The sequence below is a fragment of the Misgurnus anguillicaudatus genome, chromosome 4 (assembly GCF_027580225.2).
Source record: "Misgurnus anguillicaudatus chromosome 4, ASM2758022v2, whole genome shotgun sequence".
Lineage (NCBI taxonomy): Eukaryota > Metazoa > Chordata > Actinopteri > Cypriniformes > Cobitidae > Misgurnus > Misgurnus anguillicaudatus.
The window spans coordinates 32,292,371-32,309,447 of record NC_073340.2 but is presented as its reverse complement, the minus strand read 5'-3'; the positions used below and the strand labels follow the sequence as shown (position 1 = coordinate 32,309,447).

At 37.3% G+C, this 17,077-nt stretch overlaps 2 protein-coding genes and 1 long non-coding RNA gene across 4 annotated transcripts in view; 2 read left to right on the top strand and 1 right to left on the bottom strand.

Annotated features, from left to right (window-relative positions):
• Positions 1–17,077, bottom strand: part of LOC129420438 (cadherin-18) — a 340,672-nt gene that overhangs the window by 244,888 nt on the left and 78,707 nt on the right. The gene's annotated exons all lie outside the window — the stretch shown is intronic.
• On the top strand, positions 9,088–10,255 carry LOC141363727 (uncharacterized). The gene is made up of 5 exons (XR_012369318.1): positions 9,088–9,404; positions 9,535–9,671; positions 9,821–9,957; positions 10,045–10,138; positions 10,222–10,255. It is a non-coding gene; the product is annotated as an uncharacterized lncRNA (long non-coding RNA).
• On the top strand, positions 10,549–14,940 carry LOC141363657 (uncharacterized). The gene is made up of 4 exons (XM_073866511.1): positions 10,549–10,557; positions 10,632–10,812; positions 11,420–11,544; positions 11,716–14,940. Exons 1-4 carry the CDS (start codon positions 10,549–10,551, stop codon positions 12,046–12,048), a joined length of 648 nt encoding a protein of 215 aa, XP_073722612.1. The 3' UTR covers positions 12,049–14,940.

Genomic DNA, 17,077 nt, shown 5'->3' with positions numbered 1-17,077 from the left:
TGATGAGAACTATATTAAATAAGAGAAACAATTTTTGAAAAAAAAATAAATAAAAAATATTTATATATATATATATATATATATTTGTAATTGCATTTTTGGGTTAGGCTCAAGTCCCATTCCCTTACACAGACAGGGCAGGGACTTGTAATTTCTGCATTGTCTGCTTTTTCTTCATTTTTCAGTCCAAATCATCCAATTCAAAACATTTTTCCTATTAATATAAAAATGTATATGTTAGAAAAGTGATAATTCTCTTAACATAACTATTTTCAAACATTCAGACATATGCCAGATCATTTTTTTTAAAAACATTTCAGTCAAGTAGGCCTAAACCCTAAAGACAACAAACACATTTATTCCTGGATTGGCGGCAATGTTTTAAAGAGCACCAATTCATGATTTTACATTTCCTTTGGTGTGTAATAGGGATGTGCATCGATGCATCGCGCTCCCTTTATAAAGACCTGTCTAAAATCGATTCTGAATCGTAAAGCTCCGATTCAGTGTTTCATGCACAGCTTGTGCATGTACTACGGCTCTGTGATCAGTAGGAAGTCCTTATCAATCTAAAATCACTACGAGTTTGACTCATTTATAACGTGCATTAAAAAGGCAACATTCGTCAAACACAATCATTCTCTATTATCATAAAAATACCTGAAACAATCTGAAGAACAGCGATATAAATATTCCTCTAGATATTTCCTGGAATAGTGTTTGTAATGATACTTCTTCTGTGGCACAAATGGAGTTTCTGCACGAAAGCGCCCTCTGGCTTTTGAATGTGGCGGTATTTCAACGTAATTCATTCATTGAGAAAACGCGCATTTGCCCGATCAATTGTCAGAGGAATCAGAAAATCAGAAATCAGAAAAAAAAAATTTTTTTACCATAAACCACACAAACACATTGTTTTATACCAAATACACAAAATAGCGTTGTTTTTTAGCAATGAAATAGGTGCTCTTTAATAAACACACTGTGTTTCTTTCCACTGTATTTCTAATTGTCCTGTAAGTGTACTGACGCCGCTTTCTTTGCCTTCATGCTGGAGCTGCAGTCGGGCAAAAGATCCGGTCGGATGGCTGGCAGTGGACATTAGTCAGCTCTGACAGATGGGAAACACGTGATTTATGTTAGCGACGGAGAGAAGGCTGAAAAGTGGCAACGATGTGACTGAGATTCCAAAGAGCGGCATTAATCTGCTCTCCGGCACTGTGTGGGCCATAGAACAAGTTCAAGGTGGAAGGGAAAGTAGGCAGAGGTAGACTGCGGGATGACAGGCGAGATGAGAGGAATATGAGGATGGATGGAGATGCTGAAGAGATGGGACCAAACTAACCTGAGAGACAGCATCAGCTCTTTATATTATAAACTTTTATAGGCTTTCAAAGAGTGGTTCCACATAACATGTTGTCATTATTTACTCACCCTCATGTTAATTTGCAAACATTTGTTATAAAGAGAGAATTTTAGAAGAAGCTACACTCCTAAAGGATAAGTCAATTTTCTTAAAAAAAAAAATCCAGATCATTTGCTCACCACCATGTCATCCAAAATGTTGATGTCTTTCTTTGTTCAGTCGAGAAAAAATATGTTTTTTGAGGAAAACATTCCAGGATTTTTCCCCTTTTAATGGACTTTAATGGACCCCAAAACTTAACTTCGTTTCAATGCAGTTTAAAATTGCAGTTTAAAAGGACTCTAAACGATCCCAAACGAGGCATAAGGGTCTTATGTAACGAAGAAAAATAAAAAATATGCACTTTTAAACCACAACTTCTTGTCTTCATCCCGTCCTGTGATGCACCAGCGCGATCTCACATAATTGCGTAATGCTGTGGAAAGGTCACGTGTTACAGGAAACACACATTTGCAGACCATTTTAAACAACAAACTGACACAAAGAAAATTAGTATTATTCCACATACAACAACGTCGGAACGGTCCTCTTTCTACACACTTGTAAACACTGGGGCGGAGTTAAGCAATATCGCTCGAGTAGGAGTGTGATATAGCTCTATATCATCACGGCTGTGATTAGGCCAGAGGCACGAGGCCGCCACGGATTTGAGGGCTGCCAGAATGACAGGTAAAACTTTCGGCTGCTTTGAAGCTCATAACAACTCAATGGACGGAAAAGCCGTTACTTTATATTACCGTTTCTTGGTCACAAAGTGTAGTTTTAAGATTAGTTCAGTCGAGAATGTATATGTATTATATTTAAATCTGCAGTCGATTAGTAAAGATAGCGCCTGTTTGAACGTTTGCTTAGTGAGATTCGGTACGAATGAGAACCAAAGCATGAGCGGACGTCAGTGTTCACTCGCCCCGCTGACCACCGCCCTCTCTGGGCTACATCTCTGACAGAGAAACCCTGGCTCTCATGTTGGCCTTGTTTGTTTATGATCGTCAAAATGAGATCAAATCAGCAGTATTTGGTGTCTTGATCAAACTATTACTTGTTTTTTAATTCATATTTAGTGTCTTTTGTGTTGTTATTGTTTTGGCGCGAGGTAAAAGTTAATAAAACTACATGTATAACTTTACTATTTCTTTCTCATTTATTCTTAACGCGATACGAGCACTCGATTATTATTATTAAACTTTGTTCTTGTCAGTACTATATAAAACGGTTTTTTTTAAGTGTCAGAGATATGTTTTTGCATGCTGCTTATAAATATACCAGTGGCGATATCTCATAACATGTTTTAATAGTCAGGTCACGATAAAGTAAATGATCAATGTCCACATTTAAAAGCTGCGGTGCTTACCTGCAGATCCACGGTGTTTTCGCGTTCTGATAAGAAATATAGCTCCAGGAAAAAAACGAGTGTTTATATTCCTCTTTCTAAGTGTTAATCGTCCACACGATGTGACAAGACATTTCTCCCATTAACTGTAACGTAACATCCAAGAGCGCTGATCTTTGACGGAATAATACTTCTGATTGGGGATTCACAGACTGATTTATGAGCTAGTAAACTAATGAGACACACGGAGAGTGTTTAAAAACAGGGCGTCTGTGTTTTTCCATTCAGAGATGAGCCTGCTTAGGACCTCCATTCTCCATTCACGCTCAACCTTCCTGCTTCGCTACTGTTCGGACGCTTTTGCTTACTGCTCCGCGCTTTGCTCTATCGCTTTTTATATTTTATCTTATAATTTTAACTTCAGCAAATCAGCAAATCAGCATAGTGCTCAAACAACAAAGCTTGGCATCAACGTTAAACTTTCGGGACTGGAGGATTACAAAAAAGTGGCATTTTTCATCTGTCTAGCCTCCCACCGCCATCAGCTTACATTCCAGAAGGAAAAACACAGCTGCCTTCATTCAAAAGGATAAGAAAAAGAAATGCCTCATCAACAATCTACTTGCTGCACAAACTGCCACAGACTTTTACAAAGGATTGCTGTTCTTGAAACAAAGTTACTTACAGGACTACAAAACCAGACGGAACACACAACAGAGCTTCGTCATCATGGACGCCCTCAGCATACAGCCGGTGAGTCCCATGAATCTAATGATCAACACACCAATCAATGGTACAAACAGGGAGCAAGACCCAAAATCACTCGAGAAATCAGACGGTCACGAGCATCACATTTTGCTGCAGTAGCTTCCTCTACCCCAGATACAGCTATGACAAGGATTGCAAACACTGACTTTCTACCACCACCTATACATCTTGAGAACAGATTTGAAATATTAATGAATATGAGTGAGGAATCCCCAAATGTGATAAATGTGATTGAACACCGATCTAATCAGCCAGCAGCTGATGCTAACCGCCGCTCAAGATCGAGCACACAGCGGCACTCAGCGCAGAGCGCATCCGAGCCCAGAACTCTGATATTGGGCGACTCACTTATCAGAAACATTAACAACAGGGACTCAACTACGTGCTGCCTTCCACAAGGAACTGTTTCTGATGTAAACAGGGAACTTCAAAACATTCTGATGAAACATAAGACTGTAAATCGAGTTGTCATTCATGTGGGGAAGAATGATATTCACAAAGAGCAATCTGAACTCCTTAAGAGGGATTTCAACAAACTTTTTGAAACACTCAGAACAGTGAAAGTTCAGCCGTTCATCAGTGGACCACTTCCAGCAAGAGGAACAAATAGGTTTTCACGGTTGCTTGGACTTAATACATGGCTGCAAAAAACCTGCAACATAAAGGGACTGAACTTTATCAACAACTTCAATCTTTTCTGGAGTCAGAGACAACTATTTAAACAGGATGGCATCCACCCAAACAGACTGGGTGCAAGAGTGCTAAAGGACAATATCTATTTCTCCCTTCATCATCCTTCAGCAGTGTGTGCCAATCCACTCAACCTGAATGGCACACACACACCTGGACAGAGTATGAATGACCACAGGTCTTCTCTTCAGCACCTAAATGGACATGACGTCGACATATCCCACAAGGACAGAGATAACACCACGCAGCCACAACAACCACTGCTCATGGACACAATCTCAGCTGAGTCATGCCCACAGAGCTCACCACAGTCAGACTGTGTCAGATTAGAACTGCTCCAAGATTCAGCACCCAAGGACGACTTTCTGGAAAACAGCCAGGGAAACCAGGACTACATATCACAGCCTCCGGTCACATCAGAGAAACAGGACTCCTCCTCACTAGATATGTCATTCCTCTCTCCAGCATCCCCGCTTTTGACCTTCTCCGGAAAAATGGAGGAACTGGTTTATGCTGGAACTAAACTATCCCACTCTATTGCTGCGAGCCCCCAGCTTTCGACCAGAAAACGACAAGCCCCACAACCACCAAAACCAGTGGGCCCAGCTCCCCCTCCTCGTCCTGTGAGAGCTCTTCGGTCTCAGACACAACGCCAAGACACACACCCTCCTCCATCTGCTGTAGGTGAACCAAAAACAACTGATAACGGCTCTCAGTGATGTGTGTCGAGTTCCTGCTATGAGAATACTAATACTTTCAATTGTATACATAAAAAGCAGGAACTCAGTGTACCTATATCTTTCTCTATTTCTGTTCTAGTACATGATAGAAAGCCTAAGGCTGTATCAAACCGTGTGGCAAATCAATCTAATCTGCTGCCTGTGATATATCAAACTAAGATCTCTGTTAGGGAAAAAATTAGTACTGTTAAGTTAGCACTTTTAAACATCTGTTCACTTAAAAATAAATCACTTCTAGTCAGCGACTTAATAACCACAAACAACCTGGATTTTATGTTTCTAAATGAAACATGGCTAGAAGAAAGCTACAGTGCAACAGTCCTTAATGAAACAGCCCCTCCTAACTTTACTTATATGAATGTCTGCAGAAATGCTAGGAGAGGGGGAGGTGTAGCTTCTCTTTTTAAAGATGTCTATCAATGTAAGCAAGTGTCATTTGGGAATTACCCGTCTTTTGAATATCTAGGTATTGTGTTGAAAGGTACCCCACGCATTCTACTGATCATTATTTACAGGCCCCCAAAATACTCTCCAGCAATTGTTGAGGACTTTACAGAACTGTTATCAATGATTTCCTCAGAGTTTGACTGTTTTGCTCTTGCTGGAGATTTTAACATTCACATAGATAAGCCAGACAGTATTATGGCAAAAGATGTCACAGCTGTTTTAAATACTTTTGATCTGACTCAACATGTACATGGACCCACACACAATCGTGGACACACTCTAGATTTAATTATCAGTAAGGGTTTAAACATCTCATCAATTGTTATTAAGGATGTAGCACTGTCTGATCATTTCTGTATTTTCTTTGATATATTAATCTCTCCTACTATTGAAACTAAATCTGTGTCTGTCAAAAAGAGATGCTTAAATGAGAACACCAGTGTGCTATTTATGAAGGCTATATCTTTAACACCAAGCATATCTGCAGACTCTGTTGATTTTCTCCTTGATTCCTTTAATTCTAAAGTTAAGAGTGCAATCGATGATATTGCTCCTGTGAAAGTCAGGAAGAAGAATGGCAGGCAAAAATCACCTTGGAGAAACTCAACAGGGGTGCAGAATATGAAGAGACAATGCAGAAAAGCTGAGCGCATGTGGCGGAAGACAAAACTTATAGTCCATTATCATATCTATAAAGACAGCCTTCGTGCTTTCAGTGTGGAACTAGGCAAAGCTAGACAGACTTTCTTTTCAAATATTATAAACAACAACATAAATAACACACGCACTCTTTTTGCTACTATAGAGAGACTAACAACCCCCCCAAGTCACATTCCAAGTGAAATGCTCTCAGACAGCAAATGTAGTGAGTTTGCTAACTTCTTCTCTGATAAAATCAATAACATCAGAAAGGTGATCAGCACATCCTTGAGCTGCGCAGGGGTCGGACAAGTCAGATCACAACATCAGAAAGTAGTTACGATGTCTGATTTCGAAGCAGTTGATGGTCAAATTCTGGAAGAAACAGTACAGCATCTTAAAACATCAACCTGCGCCCTTGACACAATCCCAACATCTTTTTTCAAAAGTGTCTTTATCTGTTTAGAACCAGATCTCCTAGAAGTGGTAAATTCATCACTTATCTCTGGGACTTTTCCAAAGTCCCTTAAAACTGCAGTTGTTAAGCCCCTCCTGTAAAAGAGCAACCTAGATAACACTGTATTGAGCAACTACAGACCAATCTCAAATCTTCCTTTCATAGGCAAGATCATTGAAAAAGTTGTTTTCAATCAGCTGAACAAATTCTTAATTTCTAATGGTTACTTTGACATTTTTCAATCTGGTTTCAGACCACACCACAGTACAGAGACAGCGCTCATAAAGATAATAAATGATATTCGCCTCAATACAGACACAGGCAAACTATCAGTGCTGGTGCTACGACCTCAGTGCTGCTTTTGACACTGTTGATCACAACATACTTCTTGACAGGCTGGAAAACTGGGTCGGGCTTTCTGGGATGGTCCTAAAATGGTTCAGGTCATACTTAGAAGGGAGAGGTTATTATGTAAGTATAGGTGGCCATAAATCTGAGTGGACATCCATGACATGCGGAGTCCCGCAAGGCTCAATTCTAGCGCCACTCCTGTTCAACCTGTATATGCTCCCACTAAGCCAAATAATGAGAGATAACCAAATTGCCTATCACAGTTATGCAGATGACACTCAGATCTACTTAGCTCTATCCCCTAACGACTATAGCCCCATTGACTCCCTGTGCAAATGCATTGATGAAGTTAACAGTTGGATGTGCCAAAACTTTCTTCAGTTAAACAAAGAGAAAACTGAAGTCATTGCGTTTGGAAACAAAGATGAAGTTCTCAAGGTGAATGCATACCTTGACGCTAGGGGTCAAACAACTAAAAATCAAGTCAGGAATCTTGGTGTGATTCTGGAGTCTGACCTTAGTTTCAGTAGTCATGTCAAAGCAAAAACTAAATCAGCATACTATCATCTCAAAATATCGCAAGAATTAGATGCTTTGTTTCCAGACAAGACTTAGAGAAACTTGTGCATGCTTTTATCACCAGCAGGGTGGATTATTGTAATGGCCTCCTCACTGGCCTTCCCAAAAAGACCATTAGACAGCTCCAGCTCATTCAGAACGCTGCTGCCAGGATTCTGAGCAGAACCAGAAAATATGAACATATCACACCAGTCCTCAGGTCTCTACACTGGCTACCAGTTACATTTAGGATTGATTTTAAAGTATTATTAATGGTATATAAATCACTCAATGGACTAGGACCTCAATACATTGTTGATATGCTCATTGAATATAAACCCAACAGGTCACTCAGATCATTAGGATCACATCAGCTAGAAATACCAAGGGTTCACTCAAAGCAAGGAGAGTCAGCTTTTAGCTATTATGCCAGTTGCAGCTGGAACCAGCTTCCAGAAGAGATCAGATGTGCTCCAACAGTAGTCACATTCAAATCCAGAATCAAAACACATCTGTTTAGCTACACAGCAAAAATTGGAGAGTTGAAATTTTGGTGTTAAACATTTCTGAGTTGATTTTAACACCCAAAGAGTAATTTTAACACATTCAGAGTAAAATAGTGTTTGGTGTTGGAGTTATTTCACAGAGTTGATCATCAGTGTTAAAAAAACTCCAAACAGACGTAATTAGACTCCACCCACGCATTTCCGATCGTCCCTGGTGAAATCGATGAAGACGCCGCCATTATCCTCGTGTGGCTTTGAAAGGTGAGTTAACTTAAATCATACTTTTACATTTATTATTGGTGCTCATTCAGTAGCAAAATGTACAATATAACGTGGAGCACTGCGCAAAAACATTATTTGTGGAAATGAACGCAAACACACAGCCTAAGGCTGTTTCACACGGTACGCGGCAAAACCGCCGAGCGGCTTCAGCTTTTCTCTTCAATTAGAAGCGTTTTGTGCAGCATTTAGTGCAAATGTCAGTATCTTCAACGGCGCCTGCCATGAAGTGCCGTGTCCTTAAAAGGAATAGGATTTTGGGTGCAGGAGCAAGGCGTGTGGACCAACTCCGCTTCACTTCTGTAACCGCCCCCGTTTTCCCGCTTTCCGCATGTCTCTATTGAAAAAGAACTAAACACTTGCGGTTGCCGCGTACCGTGTGAAACGGCCTTCAGTTATACGTTACATTAACGTACATCGTGGTGCCAATAGTTTACTGCGCTCGTGCGTTTCGATTTAACTAAAACAAGGAATCACATTATTACAGAGTGGCCTCGAATTAATTAAAATGATTTACCGAATTTATTAAAACGGTCTTTCACAAAGCCTATAATATACTGTATACATCGCGTCGTTTTAAAACATATATACGGTGCAGTCTACGGTCACGTCTGCAACGTGATCCTCCACATCTGTAAATTGTGATATTACAACGTGCATCCATCCATACAGCTGTTTTTTTTACAACGATTTACAATGGCAAATGCTTTTGCATGTTCCAGGTGAAATGTTGGTCCAGATCAAGTAAAAGCAACAGCAGAAGTAAGTGAAGCTGGATTCCATTGAAGGGAGATTTGACTTCATGCAATTTAACGCTAAAGGTTGGTTTTTTACTCATTTAAAATAATTTTAAAAAAGAATTTGATTAATATCTGATAAATTCAGTGTATTGTGTTATTGCCTCATTTCTGTATTTGCCTTTATCATATAATGCTCTGTAGAAGGGGATACATTGGGGGGAAAAGAAAAATAATTAATATTTACATTTTGCTTGCATCATAAAGATATATGAATTCAAATCAGTCATTTGTTGTGAAGCAAGGAAGGGTGTCAACCTAAAAATAATTTTTTTCTTCAGTCATTGAGAGATTTTACTTGCCACCTGATGCAAAAGTTACATACAAGGATGCAACAGGGACCGAAGTTGATGCAGAAATATTCAGCGATCTCATTGGACAAGGCAATGTGGTGCTGACTGTTTTCTCAAATGATGGTGAGCTTTATTGAATGTTTAAGAAGTCGTGTTATCAATCAACTTAGGATAAATATGATAAATTGTCTATTTCTGATTCTTGTGTGGGGCATCACAATATTTGTAATATTTTAATACTTTAATTCTTTAGAATTTTCAGACTCTTTGTCTTCCATATCTGAGACGTCTGACAGTAGCAACTGTTCAAGTGCATCAACTGTAATCTTAGATGAGGTCCCTAACAAGAGACAAAGAAAAGAGGACACATCTGCACTGTCTGCAAAACAGGTTAGAGCAAAGCATTTTATGTGAGTTTATGTGAGTACTGTTCCCCCAGAAATAAAAATGATCCAATATATAGCTTTTTTTGGTAATTAGTGAATCACCATGATCATTTTTTATTTTAGTTCATTATTATATATTTTTTTTATGTTTAGTTGGTCGAGGATGTTCTAAAGTTGAAGTCTGGTGGTGAAGCAGTATTACAGGAGTATCAAGAAACGGAAACCCTTACAGGTGCCGCAAGACGACAAATGATCAACATACTGGTGGCTCACATGATTGATACACATGGGTATTTTTTTTTAATCTTTTTTTTTTTAAAAACAAATAACTGCATGAACATTGTATTAATTAAGACCAATTTTATATCTTCCCTTAGGCAACTCCCTACTAAAGCTATCAGAGAACAGTACGCTCTTGGCATAGTGATGCTGTTCCCTTCCCTCAGAGATCCATATTCCAAGAAAGGCTATGTAAGTCATCGTCTGCATGACCCTTTCACGTTATAATTGCAATGTTATGATATCTGTGACATAGAAAATTTGATTATTTAAAGGAACACTTTTTTGATGCTGCAAGTAACACAGGAAACATTGCTTGGAGTATGAAAACAGTAAACAGGAAGATTAGACGAGGATCTTTGAAACTATACAACCTTCATGATGTTTCTACAGGAGGCCCAAAATGCCAAAGGGCTACTAATTGTGAAGGACAACTTGATGGGGATGCTTGCAAAGAGGCAATTTCTTTGCTCAGCCATACCACAGAGAAGTCTCTAATATTCCAAAAGATGAGAGAGACATTTCAGTATCGACTATAGGTTGTTAAAGATTCAGTCTCTATTGTTGATTTCATCTCCACCTTCTCTTGATTCCTAGTTACTATGGGCCTGGTAAGTTTGGAATAACATTTTTTCAAAAGCATGCAATTTAAGAATATTGTTTATAGTTTAATATCATCTTAAAGGTCGATCAAGACTTCACTCTCCTGTTTGACACCGAGACATCCTCCAGGCTACTTCAGAAGTGGGACACGTTCTTCAGGCCAAATGTCATTAAAGAAGCCAAGCAACTTACTTCAACAGCAGACCTGAGTCAGTTGTTGCTCTCAGCAGAATGGCCTAACAGTAGTGACCTTCATGAAACAAGTAAGTTGTATTTGATTTGCTTGTTTTTACACATCTGCTATATTTGCAGTTACAGTTAAAATTTATTTTGTTTTGATGACAAAAATATTAAAATTATCAAACTTAGAACCTATGAGATTGGATGATTGCGGATTAATGACAAATAAATAACTTGCACTACATAAAACCTTTAAAAAGACTACATTAACCAGGTGAACGTTTAAAATGCTGTCTATTCTTAAAGGGATAGTTCACCCAAAAATGAAAATTCTGTAATTATTTACTCGCCTCCATGTTGTTACAAACCGTTCGCAGACCCCATTCACTTCCATGGTAGGAAAAAATACTATAGTTATAAGTTATTGGGCTCCACGAACGGTTTGGTTACAAACATTTCTCAAAATATCTTCCTTTGGGTTCATCAGAACAAATGTATACAGGATTGTAACAACATGAGAGTGAGTAAATGATGACAGAATTTTCATTTTTGGGTGAACTATCCTTCAAACTTAAGGATAGTATTTCATTTGAAGTTTTAGATTAATTAATTTATTAATGTGTTTGTGTGTGTGTGTGTGTGTGTGTGTGTGTGTGTGTGTGTGTGTGTGTGTGTGAATTTTGTGTCTAGTCTACGATCAGGAAATGGCATCCCTTCTTCTACTGATTCATCTCCTTCCACCATCACCAGGAGGACTGAAGTCTCCAAGAATCAGTGCATGTGATGCTGCTAAAAGACTTGTAGTCTTTCATAAGGTATTGATCTCGTTTCATATTTTGATATTGTGTTTTGTGTTGCTCTAAACATGGAGATTTAAAATCATTTGTTTGCATATTGAGTTGTTTGATAAGTCACTTTTATATTGTTGTTTTCTATGACTGGACATTATGTTATAGTCTAATATACTATGTTCCTTTCCACTTTAGTCATGCTGCAGTTTGGAGGAGCACCTCAACAACAACCAGCGTCAGCATCCGTACCTCCTTGCTGTTGGACGCCAGAAAAGCAAGATTGAGTGCTTCTACATCGTCTTGGATAAGCATCTCATCCCATGCCAGGCAAACCGCTCCCGTGGAGCTTTTGATGAACTTTTCAAGGCACATTTTGTGTTCAATTTGTGCTATGATAGTGCACTTATGAACTTTTACACATTCCTGCAGACAACAGTGTATAACATTGATATAGGTCAGATGAAGGAGTCTCCCAGGGTTAGAGATTTGAGAGCCAGACTGCTTAACCAGACAGTAACCTTAACTTAAAGCCGTGCAGTATGATATTGACATAATGCTGATCTGTTTTATTTGTCAAAAAGAGCACCCAGACAGTCAACGGTTGATTTCACATTTGAGAGGTGAACATAGTTATTATCCTGGATATAAGTTCAAATTAATTTGTTCTCAGCAAGGTTGTAGGCATCAGTTCCAAACATATGCAGGTTTTCGTAAGCACCTCAATAGTGTTCATAGCAGTGTTCAGCTGATTGCTCCAACTTCAACTGTTGGATGTTCCGCAAATGAGCCAGTTGCAAGCTCATCTTATGCTTTGGAGGACGTTATGAATCCCCAGCATCTATCTCCTTCCAGTGCTTTATCTGATAACAATGATTCAGGGCTTACTAAGAATTCAGCTAAAGGATTGTGTGAATCCATTGTGGCCAAAATACAAGCAAGTGGGATTCCAAACAGTTTGGTGTCCTCAATTGTGGGAGATTTAGAGGAACTAACAGATGAGCTTAACTCGCAGGCAAAGCATAACATACTTTCTGCTTTGCCTGCAAATGACCCCTACAAAACTGTAATAAATGAATCTTTTGAAAAATTTGAAAACCCATTCACAAATCTGAATACAGAATGGAAACGGAATAAATACTTTAAAGAAAAATGGGGAGTTGTAGAGCCTGTTGAGATAACACTAGGTGTGCGGTATGACAACAAATTGAATAAGAAATCTGGTACTTATGACCAAGTACCAGTGAAGGATACTTTTATATATGTGCCAATTTTAGAAACATTGAAATTCATGTGTAGAAATCCAGACATTTGTGATCTCCTAAGGAAAGATTGTAGATCAGAGCCTGACACTTTTACAGATTTTAGCGATGGAAGTTATTTTAAATCCCACCCTTTATTTACAACAAAAAGACATGCATTACAAATTCAAATATACTATGATGATTTTGAAACAGCTAACCCCCTTGGCTCCAAACGTACTATCCACAAAATTGGCTGCCTTTATTTTATTGTAAGAAACTTGCCCCCAAAATTTAACTCTGTTCTGATGAACATTCATTTGTTAGCACTTTTTCACACACAAGATGTAAGCAAGTACGGTTTTGATGTTATACTGGAACCGTTGATAAATGATATTAAGATACTTGAAAGCCAAGGATTAAGTCTTCCATTCTCAGATGAGCAGATATACGGCACCATCGCACAAATCACTGGTGATAATCTAGGGATGCATTCAATTCTTGGTTTTAATGAGTCATTTAGTAGCCATCATTTCTGTCGCCTTTGTTTAATTGAAAAGAATGATTCTCAAACAGTATACAGTGAGGATGATGCTAAGGTGGTTCTTCGTGGAGAAGAAATTTTTGAAATACATTGCAAGTCTCTCAAGGAAAACCCACAATTGAGATCACTATATGGTTTGAAAAGAAATTCCACAATTAATACACTTAAGTACTTTCATGTTAGCAATAACTACTCATTTGATATAATGCATGACCTTCTTGAGGGTGTGGCTCAATATGAAATTAAATTGCTTTTTGGACATCTCACACAAAACTTTATATCTGAAGATGATTTACTATCAAGGATTTATTCTTTTGACTATGGATTTTTAGAAAGAAAAAACCGTCCCACAAAGGTTATTTTGGATAGTGCTGGAAATGGAATTGGTTTAAATTCCATTCAGACATTATGTCTTGTGAAAAATCTACCACTTTTGTTAGGAGACATTGTTCCTCCCGGACACAAACACTGGAGTTTGTTGCTAATGTTACTTCAAATAATGAACATTGTGTTTTCACCTTGTCTCACTTCAGGTTTGACCGTGTATTTGAAGCACTTGATTGCTGACCATCACAAACTATTTAAGTACTTGTATCCACATAAAAATTTGATTCCTAAACATCATTTCATGATCCATTACCCTTCTTCTATAAGGAAAATTGGCCCCTTATTATATATGTGGTCAATGAGGTTCGAAGCCAAACATAAGATGTTCAAAGATTTTTTTTTAAATTTCAAAAACATAACAAAATCGTTAGCTAAAAAGCATCAGATGGCCATTGCGTACCATTGGGAAACCTTCACCCTGAAACATAATGAGTTTGGGCCAATTAAATCATTTTCCATAGGGAATGAGGTCGGCAATCAAATGCTTGAAATGTTCATATCAAAAGATGTTTTCTCAACCAGTTGGGTTAAGGTTGATGGTGTAGAATACAGAGCTGGACTTGTGGTGTGCAGTGCAATAGAAAGTGAAATGCCAGTCTTCTGTCAAATAAGTGATGTACTTTTGGTTGAAAATGACATTTATCTGTTGGTAAACAAACTGTTCACTGAGAATTTTGATGAACATCTTCATGCATTCAGAGTACTAGGAAGTGAGGAAAGGTGTATTATCAAATTGTCAGAGATTAAATTTTATAAACCATTTGATATTCAAAGTTCTTACAGTGTTGCGGATGAAAGTTTGTATATCATACCTTCTTTTGTAATGTTTTAAAAACTTCAAAATGCACTACACAGTGAGAATTTTAAATAAACAAGTCAATGGCAAATATTTTTTGTGCTGTTGTTTATTTAACATTATTTTGTAGATCTTTTGAGGCTGTACAGATTTAAACTAATTCTAACCACCTTAAACATGCAACTCTGAAGAGTGTTGTTTTTCTGTATCCCTTTAGTGTTATTTTAACACATTTTTGGAGTCAAATTAAGAACTCTGGAATGGTGTTAAATATTTAACTATTTTGAGTGTTATTTTAACACATTTTTGGAGTCAAATTAGGAACTCTGGAATAGTGTTAAATATTTAACTATTTTGAAAGTGTTATTTTAACTCCGGAGAGTGTGGAGCTATATAAACTCTGAAAAAGTGTTGAAATCAACTCTGTGGGAGTTAATTTAACACTGGACTTTTTGCTGTGTATGCATTTACTGAATGAGCACTATGCTGCATCCGAACTTTATATGCACTATTTTAATTATTTTTACTTCTCTTGTTTTTATTCTTATTTTTATTTTTAAAAGTTTTAAACTTGTATTCCTGTTTTAATCTTTTTCATACATTTAAACAGTTTTTATTAAAATCACATTTATTTTCTTTTAATTGATATTTAAAATTCATGTATATTTGATTTTTGGTTTTCTCATTTCTATGTAAAGCACTTTGAATGACCTCTGTGTATGAAATGTGCTATACAAATAAACTTGCCTTGCCTTGCCTTGCCTAGGTGGCGGAATGATACGAAAGGTGAAGCGGTTACAGTGCCGATATCAGCACAATATCGCATAGGTCTTAGCCAATCAGATTCGAGAACCAGAAAGAACTGTTGTATAATTTCGCATACGTCATCACCTCTTGACGTGATGACGCATTACGTGAGGTCGCGCTGGCGTGTCACAGGACCGGAGAAAGAAGAGAAGTTGTGGTTTAAAAGTGCATAATTGTAATTTTTGGCAAGAAAAATAAAAAATGTTTTGCTAGATAAGACCCTTATGCATCGTTTGGGATCGTTTAGAGTCTTTTGAAACTGCAATTTTAAACTGCATTAAAATTGTTAAGTGTTGGGGTCCAATAAAATCCGTTGAAATGAGAAAATCCTGAAATGTTTTCCTCAAAAAACATAATTTCTTTTCGACTGAACAAAGAAAAACATCAACATTTTGTATGACTTGGTGGTGAGTAAATTATCTGGATTTTTTTAAGAAAATGGACTAATCCTTTTAAACTAGAAAATAAAAAATGTTTCTTCATCAGGTTGTAACGTTTCACGAGGAACATCCAGAGAACCTTTTTGTTTTACAGAAAATGTAAAAGGTGAGAAAAATAGCTTCAATGGTTCTTTGGGGAACCAAAACTTGTTCCACTGTATTGCTGTGAAGAACCTTTTGCAGCACTTTTATGAGTATAAATGTAGATTCTTTAGTTCTATTGTTTGCCACTAAAAATACACCATAAGAGTAAATGATGACAGATTTGTGTAATGTGAATACTGACATTTCATTTTGTGGGGAACTATTCATAATATGTGACCATGGACCACAAAACCAGTCATAAGGGTCATTTTATTGAAACTGATGTATACATCATCTGACAGAAGAATAAATAAGGTTTCCATTGGTGTTTGATTTGTTAGGATTTGTGATAGGATGATTGGCCGAGATAAGGGTGCAAAAAATCGAAATGTTGAGAAAATCGCATTTAAAGCTCTCCAAATAAAATCCTTAGCAACACATATTACTAATGATTAATACATTTTTTATATATTTACAGTAGGAAATGTACAAAATATCTTCATGGAACATGATCTGTACTTAATATCCTAATGATTTGTGGTATAAAAAATTTATAATTTTTGGATAATGGTTTTGTGGTCCAGGGTCACAAATATACTCTTAGAAAGAATGTGTTAATTTTTTATACATATTTTTGTGATAAGCTACGGAGCCCCTAAGGAGCAAAAATTAAATAAAGTTTAGTTTCATGTGAAAAAAATTCTGCACATGAAGGTTTTGCATGAGCACATGAAAGTTTCAAATGAGCACATGAAAGTTTCACGTGAGCACATGAAACTAAACTTTAGATTTTTTTTACTCCAATGTCACCTTAGGGGCTCGGCAGATAAGCTTTAACACATTATGTGTAATTTTAACACATTGTGTGTCATGTTGTGTTGATTTTGTGTTAAAATAAAACACAAGTTGTGTTAAATGTAACACAAAATGTGTTGTTTCAATAATAACAAAGAGATGTGTGGATTCTGGGACATCACATTTAGTGTGCTGTCCCAGAATCAACACTAATTGTTTTTAACACATTCGTTCTAAGAATGTATAAAAAACTTAAGGCTTACATGATCTATAAAACAAATGTATCTATTTATTCACTTCTGCGAGGGATCTTTGTTTACAATTTACATTTAATTTACATACAAGTTAGTGAACATTACATTACTTATTTCAGCTTTATTATTATTAGCTGTCTTATATATTATATATTTATATATATATATATGTGTGTGTGTGTGTGTGTGTGTGTGCGCGCGTGTGCGTGTAT